Source organism: Schizophyllum commune (genome assembly GCF_000143185.2).
Source record: "Schizophyllum commune H4-8 unplaced genomic scaffold SCHCOscaffold_2, whole genome shotgun sequence".
NCBI lineage: Eukaryota > Fungi > Basidiomycota > Agaricomycetes > Agaricales > Schizophyllaceae > Schizophyllum > Schizophyllum commune.
In genome coordinates, this window is record NW_026089539.1 from 66,713 (window position 1) to 81,129 (window position 14,417).

Sequence of the window (14,417 nt, forward strand, 5' to 3'; positions counted from 1 at the left end):
TCGCGCCACCCTGGTCTTCGCAAGCCAGAAGAGCAAATAGCAAACCCGCACAAGGACCAGGGCTACATCAACGCTCGGGAGCGGCAGGAAAACCACCGGAAGGTGTCCGCCCAGCAGCGGAAGCAGCGCGAAGCGAACATCCGCATGCGCGAGCAGCAACTCGAGGAAAATCGCCGACGTCGAGAGCAGCCGCCTCAGGCAGAAGCTCCTCCTCCGCCTCCCGCACCAGCTCCTGAACCAGAACCTGCACCAGCGCCTACCCAGGGGGGTGGGGATCCCCCAGGTCAACCTGACGAAGAGGGCGAGTCTGTGAACTTTGCTTTTCTCAATGACGAACTCTTCGCGGGCGCAGCATCTGGTGGTCGGTCGAGCAGCGGCGCGCGGAAGATTCCCACCACCTGGAAGCAGGCCATGGCGAGTCCAGAGCGGGACAAGTGGTTGGACGCGCAGTCGGAGGAGTTGAACAGCTTCAAGCTGAACGACGTCTACAAGGAGGTACCCATCCCGGAGGGCGTCAAGCCGATTACCTCCAAGCATGTCTTCTCTTTGAAGGAGGATGCTCAAGGGAACATTGAGCGGTACAAGGTGCGCATCGTGGCACGCGGCTTCACTCAGCAGGAAGGAGTCGACTACCAGGACACCTTTGCGCCCGTCGCAAGCCTGGAGTCCATCCGCATCATCCTTGCCCTTGCCGTCCGCCTCGGCCTCTACACAGACCAGATGGACGTGAACACCGCCTACCTCAATGGTGAGCTGCTACAGACGCTCTACATGCTTCCCCCGACTGGTGTGGACATCCGGGAGGGCTACTGCTGGCGACTCAAGAAGTCGGTCTACAGCCTCAAGCAGGCCGGTCGCACGTGGAATCAGACGCTCCACAACAAGCTTGACAAGCTCGGGTTTGTGCGCCTCAACTCGGAGACTTGCCTCTACGTCTTCCGGGACGGTAAGCAGGTCTGCTTCCTCGTCGTCTACGTTGACGACCTACTCCTCGCCGCTACCTCGCGTCCTTTCATGGACAGCATCAAGAAGAAGCTCACCGCCTCCTTCAAGATGCGCGACTTGGGTCCCGCCAAGTACCTCCTGGGCATCGAGATCATCCGGCACCCGGGCAAGTGCACAATCTCCCTCTCCCAGAGGAAGTACATCGACACCGTGCTTGAGCGGTATGGCATGTCGGACTGCACGGGCGTCAGCACCCCCATGTCCACAAGTACTCGCATCTCCGCTGATGACCCTAACGACAACGAGGTGTGCACTCATATGGCCTTGGTCCCCGGAGGTCCCGTCGTCTCCTACCAGAGCGTAGTGGGCTCGCTCATGTACGGGATGATGGGCACCCGACCGGATACGGCCTATGTGGTGGGGGTTCTTGGCTGCTATAGCGCCGCCCCCAAGGCCTGCCATTGGGAACTGGCCAAGCGCGTCCTCCGGTACCTCAAGAAGACGCGCGACTGGTGCCTAGTCTACAACAGCGCTGACGCTGGCATGGACCTCGACTTCCATGGCTACACCGACGCTGACTGGGGCGGATGCAATGACACGTCCAAGTCTACCTCCGGCTTTGTGTTCATCTCAAGTCGGGGTGCCATTGGTTGGTCAAGCAAGCGACAGTCCATGGTCTCTCTCTCATCTACCAAGTCGGAGTACATTGGTCTAGCTAATGCTGGCCAGCACTTGGCGTGGCTCCGCTCATTCTTTGAGGAGTTGGGACGTCCGCAGGCCGGTGCCACCGAGCTTAGGTGCGACAACCGTGCGGCCATCATCCTCAGCCAGGATGCTCAGTTCCGGGCTTGGACCAAGCACATCCAGCGGAAGTACCACTACATCCGCGATGGGCTGGTTGCCACCGGCGAGTGCGTTGTCCTCTGGTACCCCACGGACGAGATGGTTGCAGACATCTTTACCAAGGCACTACCTCATGAGAAGCATCTCAAGTTCTGCCAAGGTATGGGTTTACGGCCAGACTCGAGTGGGAGTGTCAAAAGTAGGGTATAGAGGGGCGAGTCTGCCTCCTCCCATGGGTGGACGGTTTGCCTCGCGTCCACGCTTTTGGTCCGCCTTCCTATTCGGGAAGAACTTTCCCACGCCGCTCCGGGGGCGTCCGTATTTATCCTTATCGTACATCTCTTTTCCCTCAGTCACTATTCCACTAGCAGGAAGACTGAGGGTATGTTATCTCACTTACTATACTCATACTATTTACTGACTGTACTTTAGTCTTGCGCGTCCTGCGCTTCTTTAGCTCGTGAAATCCTCCTCCTCCGCAGTCCACAAGGCATTCTTCAACTCCTTGTCTTCTCCACGGCGCTCTGCCGCGTGCTTATCTCGAGTGAGCTGCGCCTTCCCAGGCATTGGATACGGAAGAAAGACGAAAAGCACGAATTCGGACTTGCCTCGAGGCAGGGCATAGACGCTGCATTTGACAGATTGGTGTCTCGAGTTTGTGGCAACTTGAAAAATCAGCAGCAAAAGAGAACACCTATATACTAGCATAGCATGGAATTTAAATACAGCTGGTAACAGTTTTATGTACTGTTGAGCTGACAGGAGAGGGCTGCTGGTCAGCGTTCGCCTTGCCCGCGCAGCGATTGTCGCTCGGGATCCGGAGGGATCACGTGGCGGCGTGATCGCCGGAACCACGTGCCCCTTGGCCGGCGTATCGGTGTGGTTTCGCAAGGTACGCCGTTTCGCATCAGTTTTGCATGCGGAACGGCGGTCACTGTACAGGCTCTAAGGATAAATACGGACACCCCTGGAGCGGCGTGGGAAAGTTCTCCAGAATAGGAAGGCGGACAAAAAGCGGGGACACGAGACAAACCATCCACCCATGGGAGGAGGCAGACTCACCCCTCTATACCCTACTTCTGACAAGAACTGACGAGGTGAACTCCCCCGAATTTGATGATTAGGATGAATAAATATCAGCTCTTATGCGTAACGACCAAGTCTTGTACAGCGGAAGGTTGTAATATGCACGTATAGTCCACAGTGCACGACCACCCAAGATACGCATGGATGCAATCACCCGTACAAAACAGGTGCAAATCTGCAGGTTGTCGTCGGGTAGCTACCACCCAAAAAGCACCCGGCTGACTTGGCATCCACAATTTCACTTGGTAAGCGGGTTGTCCCAGGATTACTTTAACCCGACTTTGGGTGCACAGTGATAGCTCCCAAGGTCCCCAGCTGCAGGGGCAAATACCTTGTGCTTTTTGGTCAGAAATGATGGTCCCACCCACAGAGGCAGTCGAGAAGTGGTGTTGCACTGTACACACAAGTCTGGTCACAGCTACGCACATGTCTCTGAAGTCATGATCATTACGAAACTGACACGTGAAAGTAAATGTTCGTTCTATGAACCAGGTAACGTGAATAGGCAAGGATAGGTACGCATGAAGTGAAAACGGCGAACAAGACACAAGTACATGACCAACGATCTCCTTAACAGGGCTTGAGTGAGATTCCACGTGTGATGACCAAACCCCTAAGCTACCCGTCGTATATCCTCGTCGGTCCGCACCTACACGCCAGCTATTTACTCAGCGGCAGCCGAGGTGGTCTCGGGCGACGTCGGGGCAACGACGCGAGAGGAGCTGATCTGCGCGAGCAGAGGCTTGAGGAACGTGATGTAGGTGGTCTGGGCACCCTGCAAATCACACAAAATCAGCATGGTGCAGTGGGCATAGGGAGAGCCTGAATAGCGGGAAGAAAGAGATACGTACCCGGAAGTAGGGAAGCTGAAGCCAGATGATGAAGAGGGTCTTGAAGGCGAAGTACCACGGGAAGTAGTAGAGGACGACGCGCAGAGCGAAGCTCTCGGTGAACGTGAAGAAGCCGAACACGACCCAGTACGTCAGCCACTGGATGTCGTCCTGCGCGCTCGGGCTCTCGATCGCCTTGAAGGAGAGGTACGCGGGGAGGGCCCAGCCGACCAGGTTCGATACCGGCGCCGCAAGGCTGTTGATGAGGTGCAGAGCGGCGAGGAGGGTAACGCTGCCGATGACGATATACGTTTTTGGAACTTGGGAACGCGCCTCAAGCGAGTTCAAGACGGGATACTTCGTCAACTGCAACACGAGTCAGAAAAAGAGCGCCTTCCGCGTGCCGGATGACGAGGCGCGCAGCACGCGATAGCGAGAAAAAATGCTATGCGGCGCGCCTCGCGCATCCCACGTCGCCAAAAACAGCGATACGCACCTCCTTGTCGAGCTGGCCAAGGTAGTACTGAGCCTTGACCTGCGCCTGCTGGACGGCGGGGTGCTGCTGGAGCTTGTCGGTGGCAGACATCTGCATATGGGAAAAAAGAGATATCAGCGAACGTTGAGCCTCTGGGACGGTAGGGGAAGGAGACCGCAAGCACCGACACTCACGATGATTGGCGTCGGGAAAGGTCGTGGATGGAAAATGGGCTGGTGGTCGTCGAGAGCAAGGAGGACGGGTTGCGTCGTGGCCTTGATATGACAAGGAATTTCCCACGATGTCGTTACGTCAGCGGCAACGCACGACGACGGCCTACGTAGCAGCGCCACAAAGTCGCGTTCCGTCCTGCTGCCATGGGGGAGTACGAATCCATACAGGTACGCCTCCGTCATCTTGGTGTCAGCTACTTCCTCTGACGATCCTCCCTAGGCTCTTCATAGGAACCTCCCGGCTTTTCAGCCATCCATTCCGGTCTCTCTGCTCCCGTACCTGGCATTCATTCTCTTGGGCTCAACGTTCGCTCTGACATTCTGGTTTTCTACGTGCGTGCCCAGCTCTGACAACATACACATGCGCTAACCACCACGGCAGTATGCCAAAGAATGTACCGCTGGAAATGACTGCGGCGTCCCTGGCAAGCGTGCTGGGCGGGTTTGGCGTCGTCGCCCTCTTCTGCACTGTTGGAGTATATGTGTAATCCGACCAGAGAATCGACCTTGGTCCAGTTCTAGTTGTTGACCCGCCACCCGTGCTTGCAAGACGCGCACTTTGCAACGGATTAATTCGGCGACCGAACGCGCACGTCGCTTTACGCACCGTATAGAAAATCGTGGACCCCTCGTCCGCGCTTCGGAGCTTCGATCTGGGTTGAGCAAACTCCCTTTTCCCAAAGTCACGATACATGCCTGCATCTCCTTCGAGTACGCTTGCATATGAGCGCAATTTGGACATTTCTCCGCGACCTGAGTGTACGTAGGTTAGACCAACCGCCCTATACGAGTTGTCCATATACGCACCAGAGTACCCTGATCCCCGGTTTCATGATGTTTTGTCTGTGTTTTCCGCTTCTGTCTGAGCGCGGACGGGAATGCGTCTGGATGTGACCTTGTCGTAATTTCGATGTCTTCATACGCTGGAAACCCAGTCAATTTGAGCAAGTACGATCGAGGTGGGTCATTCACAAGTTGCAGGCTCTTCATGTCCGCACTGCTCGCATTCGACTACGCGTTCGCCATCTCGAGGAATGTTGAGAAGCGTCCCGCAGAAGGGGCAGAATAGTAGGGAACCTGCCAATACTCAGTAGAGTACACACATACAGCATGTTGCCCGCGCACCGATCTTCTCTGCCTTGATCATTTTAGCGTATTCAATCTGAAGGCAAGGGGATATGTGAGGGAAGGAGGTGGATATACGAGAGGCCAAGCGGGCTAGGGGTGATCATAAGTGCTCGAGCACGATCGAACTTCGGACATACGGGCCGGATAACGAGGGTGCGCTGGCCGGTGACGCGAGCCTTCGGTCTGACTGCTTCCCCGCTCATGCGGAACACAATAGCCAGCTCGGATCTCATCGTTGTCTAATCGAAGTTCCATGAATCATGAGTAGTCTGCGCTCTTGTTCTCTGCCACATAAGGTAAGCTTTCCAAATTGCCCTTGTTTGCCAATCCTTCCATCAGCCGCTAGCCGATCGTATATAAGCGCCGGCGCTGCCTCTCACACCTGCTTCCCTTCCCACCAGACCTTCCACATACTTCTTCGTTCCCCTGCTTTTACGACCGGCCAGCGCTGCGCGCCAGCTTTCCTAGACATCTCTGTACCCTTGTATTCACGTTCATTGACGTACACCTACTCTCCCCTTTCACATCTCTTTGACGCCCGCGCCGCAAATCCTCGCATCGGAACCTGGCATCATGACTTCCCCCCTCTCACCCGCTCAATTCAACACCGTCTTCGACACCATCCGCATCGCAAACCTTCGGACGCGCCGCTCTGCCCATAGCACGCGCGCCGCCTACTCCCCCACGCACCATGCCCACGCCCGCGCGCGCACGCTCCGACTCTCCGTCGACATTACCAAGGCCGCCAACTGCCCGCAGAGCCAGATTTCTATCAACCCGCTCCCCATCATCGACACCTCCGCCTCGCCCTCATCGTCCACCTCCGCTCAATTGCAAGCACCTCCCCCTGCCTGCTCTGCCGTTGCCCAGCCGCAGATCACATCCCCTCCCCTTTTGCGGCGCCGCCCCGCGCTCAAATGCGTGATCCCTGCGAGCGGTTTACCCCTTGACGACGAGTTCGTCACTGTGCTACTGTCCACTGGCTCCCCAGGGCGCCGCCATATGTGGCGTACGCACAAGAAGTCAGCTACGATCTCCGACTTCCGTCGCGAAGATGAGGCGCCATACAACAGGCAGCCTGTAGCGCTTCGAGGTGAAGCGGTGGTGCCGATTGGCAGCAGGAGCGCAGCGCCACGATTGTCCGTCGACATATCGCCGTCGTTCAGCGTTGAGGAAATCGTCTCGTGCGTGAGCGATCCTGGCGAGCGATCCACGGCGCCCTTGTCGCACGCAACGATACGTGCGCCTCCAGCCACGGACCGTCCGCGTGCGGATGTGCCTGTCGATGTGGTTGAGGACGCTTGGGAGGGCGCTTCCTTGTTCGCGGGGTACTCGATCAACTCTGCACAAGATTACAAGTCGGAGACAGACTATCCGTCCCCAACGTCAGCGCTCACTTCCGTGATGACGCTGTCTTCAACAACATCGTCTTTTGGAGACCTGATCTGCTCGCCAAGGGGGACGACATGGTATAGCAGTTACGGCGTGGCCCCTGCTTCCGCGGCTTCGGAAGCGGGCTCACTTTCGAGCTCGCAAAGTTCGGAACAGTCGGCAAACGATTTGGTGACTCCCGTCAGTGTACCTCTGCTACATCCTGCTGTCGAACCAGCTCACGCAGAGCGTAGGAAAATACGAACGACCACATTCTCAAGCGCAAGTCTTTTCAGGTGTTTGAGTGTCGGAGACTGTCGAAAGTGAGCGTCATCATTTACGCTAGTCGTTCCGTATCTGACCTATCTCTCAGTGTGCACGTTTAACCTACTAGACGCCAGGACGCCAGACGCTTCCTCCTTAATATCGGACATTCCGCGGCATGCTGCTCGCCCCACTTTCCTTCTCTGCTTCTCGATGACGCTGCTGAGCAGGTCCCTGACTTGTCATATCTATGGCCACTCGCGCCTAGCTGGATCTTATCCATCCGAGGGCAGTGGACACCCCTTCTAACCCTCCTTTTACGTATCAAATTTATCGGGAGCAAGCCCGCTGCGCGAATGGACTTTTCCCCCTTTACTACTTCCTCTTTTTGCCAACGCGTCTATTCACGACCCTTACTCGACGCTCTTCCTAATCAGTGTAGCATAGTGCCTGTCATTATTTATTGTCCGGGCGTGTATCTCTCTGCTGGTGGCAATGGGTATTGCTTCATGACCGCCTATCCGTGAACCGTGCCACTGTCTTGGCCTGGCGGCAGATAAACTTTATTAGAAGACCAGTCTTGACCACATATGGTCCAGCCAAGGCAAGTTACCGACGCGCGGGTTCTATAGAGTACCAGCGCATGTAATACTGACGACAGCACATCGGAATCGGGCTAGCCAGGAAGGGGGTCGCAATGCGTGGGTTTGGCGGGCTATCCTCGTACGTAAAACGAACGTTTGTGGGGGAGGCTGAGCGTGCCCCAGCAACATGCCAGGGTGCGCGTCTAGCGTAGCATCAAGGAGCAAGCTACGATGCACGTTCGCGGCGTCCAGAGTGAGTTCATGTCCTGAGCGACCCCGGAAGAAGGACGGTCGGAGGCTGCGCGGTAGTTCCCGTGATCGGGTCTAAGCTACGGAACGCACGTGGAGGAATGAAATCACTCTTTTATCCAAAGCGGTCATTGTCATTCACAAGAGAGCGTTCGCCGCCGCCGCTCTCTCCTTGACCGCCAGTTGCGCAGGACATTCTTGCCACAATTACCGACCCCAAGCCTACCGCTCACCACACCCCGCCCCCATTCATGGCGTCGGCCATCGACGTCAGAAGCCACAAGCAACCATATCGCTTCCCCCTCTCTCCACCCAGCTCAGGCACTGTCACCGCTCTCTCCTCCCCAAGCCTTGCAGACATCAGTCCGACCAAGGGCAATGCCTTCGACAAGCATCTTGCAGCTGCTTGGCCCGTCACCCCGCGCCGCACTGGACGGCGCGCTACCGACAGCACCGGTGAATCCGACGGGTACATCACTGAGCGCACGACGCCCAGGGGTGGCGCGCGCCCCACCATGTCGCGCACGCATTCGGGTAGAGCACTCACTCTGCCCCCCTCCGCGAGTACGCCCGCACTCGGCCACAAGAAATTCACCATAGGCGCCCCCTCCAGCGGCTCGCGCATCCCGTTCCACAGATCGCCGTCTGCCAGCTCCGCAAGCTCTTCGTCTGCGGAGAAGGACACATCTCAGCCCCCGCACCCCTCGTCCGGCATTGGGCGCAAGGTTGCCGCCAATCTCAGTCTCTTTCGTGAGACCGATGGCGCGCAGGCGGACGTTCAGGCCGAGGCTACGGCCGAAGCGACCGCCTTCCATCGTCGCACCCCGTCGTCGAGCAAGACAGACGTCGCCAAGTTCCAATTCGTCAAGCGTTCGGACTGGCCCGAGCGCGAGGCCGCAGCGGTTCGTCGCGAGAAGAGCTACAACGGGCTTCAGCGAACTCGCACACGGGAGAGTACTCGGGAGGAGGATGACCACGAGGAGCGGAAGGAGCGCACGAGCGGCCACCGTAACAGCAGCAGCCAGGACGTTGCGCAGTGGCGTGAGGACGTCCTCGTCTCCACCAGAGGACGCCCGCGAGAACGAGGTGATGGCAGTTTCGACATCTGGGAAGGGCCGAAGGATGACAAGAGCCATTCTTCGCCTCTTCCATGGTCGCATGCTTACCCTCTGTCTCCAGCACCCTCGCGCTCTCCGCCTCGAGAACACAAGCACAAGGCCCCATCCCCCGAGTTCAGTCGTGAACGACGGCCGCGCCTACCTTCCGCACGCCCCGCATTGCAGCGACAGTCGAGGTCGATCACTCTACCCGAGCAGCCGTCCTCCCCCACCGACTCGCCAACAGTGCAGTCGCCGTTCGATTCGGATGACGACTCGGCATGGGGCTCGTCCCAGTCCGTTACCTCCGCGTCCATTACCTCTGGTCCCGACATATCACCAGCCCATGATGCTCCCTCCCCCCTCCTGCCCGCCTCCGAACTCCATGGTTTCTCGACTTTCCAGTCTCACACCGACGGACCAAGTCCACGTCATGGCGATCATGGCGAAGACGATGTCTTCGATGTCGAGCTCGATCTCTCACAGGAGAACCTCCCGCACATCCCCTTGCGGCCCTTTCGGAACCAGGTCGGTGGTCATAGCGCCATCTACAAGTTCACGAAGCGTGCTGTCTGCAAGGTCCGTCCTTTGGGCCGTTTACGTTGATTGATGCTGACTCGTGACTTTCCCTTTCAGCCTCTTGTGTCCCGCGAAAACTTATTCTACGAATCGGTCGAGCGCGAGGCTCCACCTTTATTGGACTTCATCCCGCGATATCTTGGCGTTATGCTCGTCTCGTATAGGCGTGTACCCAAGCAGCACCAATCTCCATCACCGGACTCCCCGAAGTCACCACCTACATCGGCGGCGGCACGTCCGTCATTACTCAAAGCTGCCACCGAAGTGCCTCGATCATCCCCGCGATTCTCATCAGTTGCCTCACAAGACGAGGACGACGGGAACGAGTCGGACACAGAGGAGACGGAGATGCCTGAGGTGATGCTAGATCACAACCGACACATCATCCCGGAATGGATGCTACGCGGCGGACGGACTCGATCACTATCTCAATCCAACGCGAACGCGCCGCCGCGGATCTTCGACCGGCGGTTTAAGCGTGCGCACTTGAGCGTCGGTACTGCCTCCAGTCCCGACCTTAACGGTCCCTCCTGCAATGCCCTCCCTCGCTCGAGTCCCTTATCACGGTACCCGCCCTTTGTCTCTGCTGAGATGGAGGCTCCTACCCCCGCCAACTCGCCCAGCACGCAAGTTCGCTCCCTGCCTGGGCGATACACGGACGATGCGAGCGCCAAACATCGCATGGCCATCTCAGATGAGGATGCTCCCATCCGCCCCCAGTTCCGTCCATTCAACTCAGCTGCGCCTACTCCGTTCAACGGCACCGGCTCGACCATGGTGAACACCCGGCTGAAAGACCACGTCTTCAGTACCATCTTCCGTCGAATGCGGCGACGGACAGGCGGTCGCCTGGCGTTGGGTACCCGCACCGAGGACGAATATGTGCACGGTGGCGACGACAGTGACGCATCTGGCGGGAGGGCGAGGCGCGGGAAGGTGCTCAGTCACGCCGAACCTCCTCGTCCTATGGACGAGCAGACACAGGACGTGCCTATCCGTCGGGTGCAGAGCGAATCTGTCATCGCCACCCCTGCGAAGATGGAGGCATTGGCGCGCGAGCATCGGGACAACGAACCCGTGATGGACGTCTTCGACATGGAGTACGACCCCGAGCAGCCCGCGTCCAACAGCTTTGCGCTGTCGCCGTCTTTGGGAAGGAAGAGGAGTCGATCTCGCTCACTCGACGTCTCACCCTCTCGCCTCCTGCAGCAGACTCAGTGTCACCGTCCCCAACCGTCTTCGCGGTCCTTGCCAGAAGCCCACATCCCGGAGTCAGGCGAAAGCGCATCGGTTACTCGCCAAAACCACTTCATCCTTATGGAGGATTTGACGGGACGGTTAAAGCACCCTTGCGTGATGGACCTCAAGATGGGCACCCGCCAGTACGGCATGGATGCCACCATCGCCAAGAAGAAGTCGCAGCGCAAGAAGTGCGAGCGCACGACGAGCAAAACGCTGGGCGTACGTGTATGTGGCATGCAGGTGAGCGCTTCATATACTTCTTTAAAGGCTTCAACCAAACTTCACTTCTTTCCAGGTGTGGAACCACAAGACGCAGTCGTACGTCACGCAAGACAAATATCGTGGCCGCGAGCTCAAGGCGGAGGACTTCCGCCCTGTTCTCGCCTCCTTTCTGTGGGACGGCGAACGCTTGCTTGCACACCAAATTCCGACGCTGCTGCAGAAGGTATATAACCTTGCGCGGATCATCAGTCGGCTGAAGGGTTATCGCTTCTACGGATGCAGCCTGCTGCTCATCTACGATGGCGATCGCGAGTCGCAAGAGGTCTTCCGCGCCTCCGCTCTTGAAAATCCCTCTTCGCGTAGCAAGCGTGGCGAGTCTCTGGAGCGGCAATCGCGGGTGCGCACGGACCGGCAAAAGGAAGAGAAGCCCTTACTGCGACGGTCACACAGTGAGGACTTACTTGTCGGGCCCGTCGCGGCGCGGTCGAATCGCCGGCGCAAGCGTGGCGAGATCAACGTGAGAATCGTCGACTTCGCGCATACAACAACAGGTCACGACTGGCTGCCACATCCCAATGACAACCACAAGTGCGTGCCGTTGGAGGTGACCTCGAGTAGCAGTGGGTATCAGGCAGAGATCGACCCTCAAACGGGGCTTATCTATGCCCGTTTCCCGCCACACTACCCCGACCAGCCTGACAGAGGGTTCCTTTTCGGGCTGAAGAGCATTGCGGAGTCGCTGGAGCAGATATACTATGACGAGCGTATTCATCGTATCAAGGTATCTCGCGACGATCCGATGGCAGTCTCACGCCAGCTCCCGCCTTTGGCTACGGATGGGAAGGAGATCTTCGAGGAGTTGTTTGGGAGCCCGGAAGGGGGCGAGGATCTGGGATGCATCTCGACGTAGTGGATCGTCTTTGCGGACTGCTTTTTCTGTGTTCTGTGCTGTAGTGCTTTCCTGTCTCGGTTTCTGTCGAAGCTTGCATCTATTCATTTCTATCTATCGCTCGCATCCGCATAGTTTAGACAGGCATGTAATGACCATTGAATGCAAGGGGAACATTAGGGAATTCTCACCCGCCAGAAGTGAGAAACGAAACGGTGTGGCGAGGGTGCACGTGAGAAATAGTTCGACTTCGCGTCAAGCGCGTATATTACACTGATCTCGATTCATCTGCCACCATCTCTACACCGCCATCCGCCATGGCAGCGGGTGCTCCCGCGCGCGAGGCCACCAAGCCGAAAGCGATCTCCGGCCTGCCGCCCAACTCTGACTTGTACCGCGACATACACATGGACACGGCCAAAGACCTCACGAAACGCATGAAAGACATGGATATACGGATGGAGACTGCTCGTGGCTTTCCCAGTGTAGACGACGTACACATGGAGACTGCGCGGGGTGCACCGACGTCGAAGGCACCTGGCTTTAAGCTATGGGAGCGCGAGCTACTCCAAAGCCCGGAGGTCAAACGGAAGGCCACGGTCGCCCAGCTTTGTGCGTCGCGTTGCGTGTTGTATGCCTATCTGTACTGATCCATGCCAGATTTCTTGGACTACTACTTCCAAAACCTGGGCTACCTCGCCGCGCGCAAGGAGCGCCGCGCCAAGTTCGATGCCGATACCGCGGAGCGCGGCGTGAAGGGCGCCGAGTACACGAAAGAGTTCAAATCGTATTGCGGGAGAGAGCGCGTGCTGCTTCGCCGACGACGCACAAAACTCAAGCTCGACCAGTTCCACATCATTGCACAGATCGGGCAGGGTGGGTATGGAGAGGTGTACATTGCCAGACGGCGAGAGACATCCGAGGTGTGCGCGCTCAAGAAGATGCGCAAGAGCACGCTCTTCAAGATGGACGAGGTGCGTCAGCCTACAGGCTCTCCGCCTTGAAGATACTGATCATCGCTCAGGTTCGCCACGTCCTCGTCGAACGCGATATCCTCACCGCCACAAAGACTCCGTGGCTAGTACGACTTCTCTACGCCTTCCAAGATCCGCAGTTTGTTTACCTCGCCATGGAATACGTCCCCGGTGGTGACTTTCGCACACTCCTCAACAACTCCGGTGTACTGAAGGAGGAGCACGCCCGCTTCTACATTAGCGAGATGTTCATGGGAGTGAACGAACTGCACAAGCTCGGTTACCTTCATCGCGACTTGAAGCCAGAGGTACGCTTGTCATGCAGGCATGTGGTGCCTCTTCTCACGCCACCTACGCGTAGAACTTCCTTGTCGACGCGACAGGCCATGTAAAGCTCACTGACTTCGGTTTGGCGACGGGCGCGCTCAACCCGAAGCGCATTGAGTCTATGAAAGTCAAGGTACGTGAACAGACCTCGCTCTATGATATTCCTACTGATCATGAGATAGCTCGATCAAGTGAAGGACAACAAACTCGTCCAGCGCTCAACGATGGAAAGGCGATCTATCTATCGCTCCATCCGGCAGGCTGAGCCCCGGTACGCGGACTCCATCGTCGGCTCGCCGGACTATATGGTATGCAGACTGCGTTCATTCTGACCACTTGATGTTGACGCGATGCCAGGCGCCCGAAGTCCTTCGGGGAAAGCCCTACTCGTATTCCGTCGATTACTGGTCCCTCGGCTGCATCCTCTTCGAGTTCCTCGCGGGCTTCCCGCCCTTCAGCGGCAGCACTCCCGAAGAGACCTGGACCAACCTCAAGAACTGGACCAAGGTCCTCCGCCGCCCCGAGTACGATAAGCCCGAGGACCTCATCTTCAACCTCTCCGACATCGCCTGGGACGCTGTCACGCGCCTCATATCGCACGCCTCCGTGCGCTACTCGCAACTCTCGCAGGTCACCGAGCATCCCTTCTTCGCTGGCGTGTACTGGGAGGACCTGCGCGCGGTCGAGGCGCCATTCGTGCCCGCGCTGGACTCGGAGATCGACACGGGCTACTACGACGACTTCACGAACTTGGACGATATGGCGAAGTACGCGGAGGTGAAGGAGAAGCAGCGGAATGTGGATGCAGTAAAGGAGCGAGAAGAGTCCGCACCGCGCGGTGTCTGGGTCGGCTTCACGTTCGGGAAGAATGGACCCGGAGCCAACTTTACTGGAGGAAGGGAGGAGGGTACGCTTTCGACGATCTTCTAAGGTCACCATGTTGTTCGTGAGATGGACTTGTCGTTTTGTGGAGTGCAAGTTGCTTTCGTATGCATATCGCTGTGTACACGCAGCCGTGATCGTGTTTTTCGTACCGTAAATTCTAGTTCTCTTGGAGCAGCGACTGGGATGTTGTCTGA

General features: G+C 57.5%; 6 protein-coding genes across 6 annotated transcripts; 4 read left to right on the forward strand and 2 right to left on the reverse strand.

Moving 5' to 3' along the window:
• Window positions 1-3,299: 3,299 nt before the first annotated feature.
• On the reverse strand, window positions 3,300-4,485 carry SCHCODRAFT_02138802 (uncharacterized protein). The gene is made up of 5 exons (XM_050341910.1): window positions 4,355-4,485; window positions 4,201-4,290; window positions 3,726-4,070; window positions 3,497-3,649; window positions 3,300-3,443 (listed from the first exon to the last, which is right to left on the reverse strand). Exons 2-4 carry the CDS (start codon window positions 4,288-4,290, stop codon window positions 3,539-3,541), a joined length of 546 nt encoding a protein of 181 aa, XP_050201936.1. The 5' UTR covers window positions 4,355-4,485; the 3' UTR covers window positions 3,300-3,443; window positions 3,497-3,538.
• A 71-nt stretch (window positions 4,486-4,556) lies between these two features.
• Window positions 4,557-4,900, forward strand: SCHCODRAFT_02696030 (uncharacterized protein; the record flags this gene model as incomplete). The annotated part of the gene is made up of 3 exons (XM_003038994.2): window positions 4,557-4,580; window positions 4,633-4,745; window positions 4,795-4,900. 3 exons carry the CDS (start codon window positions 4,557-4,559, stop codon window positions 4,898-4,900), a joined length of 243 nt encoding a protein of 80 aa, XP_003039040.2.
• A 12-nt stretch (window positions 4,901-4,912) lies between these two features.
• On the reverse strand, window positions 4,913-5,616 carry SCHCODRAFT_02608999 (DNA-directed RNA polymerase I kDa polypeptide). The gene is made up of 6 exons (XM_050344350.1): window positions 5,538-5,616; window positions 5,385-5,489; window positions 5,220-5,335; window positions 5,109-5,165; window positions 5,020-5,058; window positions 4,913-4,969 (listed from the first exon to the last, which is right to left on the reverse strand). Exons 1-6 carry the CDS (start codon window positions 5,557-5,559, stop codon window positions 4,931-4,933), a joined length of 378 nt encoding a protein of 125 aa, XP_050201937.1. The 5' UTR covers window positions 5,560-5,616; the 3' UTR covers window positions 4,913-4,930.
• Window positions 5,617-5,909: 293 nt separating this feature from the next.
• On the forward strand, window positions 5,910-7,695 carry SCHCODRAFT_02609002 (uncharacterized protein). The gene is made up of 3 exons (XM_003038993.2): window positions 5,910-7,112; window positions 7,166-7,234; window positions 7,285-7,695. The coding sequence occupies exons 1-3, from the start codon at window positions 6,114-6,116 to the stop codon at window positions 7,303-7,305; spliced, it is 1,089 nt and encodes a 362-aa protein (XP_003039039.1). The 5' UTR covers window positions 5,910-6,113; the 3' UTR covers window positions 7,306-7,695.
• A 437-nt stretch (window positions 7,696-8,132) lies between these two features.
• On the forward strand, window positions 8,133-12,248 carry SCHCODRAFT_02609005 (SAICAR synthase-like protein). Its single transcript, XM_050344351.1, has 4 exons — window positions 8,133-9,094; window positions 9,188-9,684; window positions 9,742-11,166; window positions 11,222-12,248. The coding sequence occupies exons 1-4, from the start codon at window positions 8,260-8,262 to the stop codon at window positions 12,056-12,058; spliced, it is 3,594 nt and encodes a 1,197-aa protein (XP_050201938.1). The 5' UTR covers window positions 8,133-8,259; the 3' UTR covers window positions 12,059-12,248.
• Window positions 12,249-12,537: 289 nt separating this feature from the next.
• On the forward strand, window positions 12,538-14,268 carry SCHCODRAFT_02487914 (kinase-like protein; the record flags this gene model as incomplete). The annotated part of the gene is made up of 6 exons (XM_003038991.1): window positions 12,538-12,649; window positions 12,698-13,011; window positions 13,062-13,319; window positions 13,373-13,471; window positions 13,521-13,646; window positions 13,696-14,268. The coding sequence occupies 6 exons, from the start codon at window positions 12,538-12,540 to the stop codon at window positions 14,266-14,268; spliced, it is 1,482 nt and encodes a 493-aa protein (XP_003039037.1).
• Window positions 14,269-14,417: the final 149 nt, after the last annotated feature.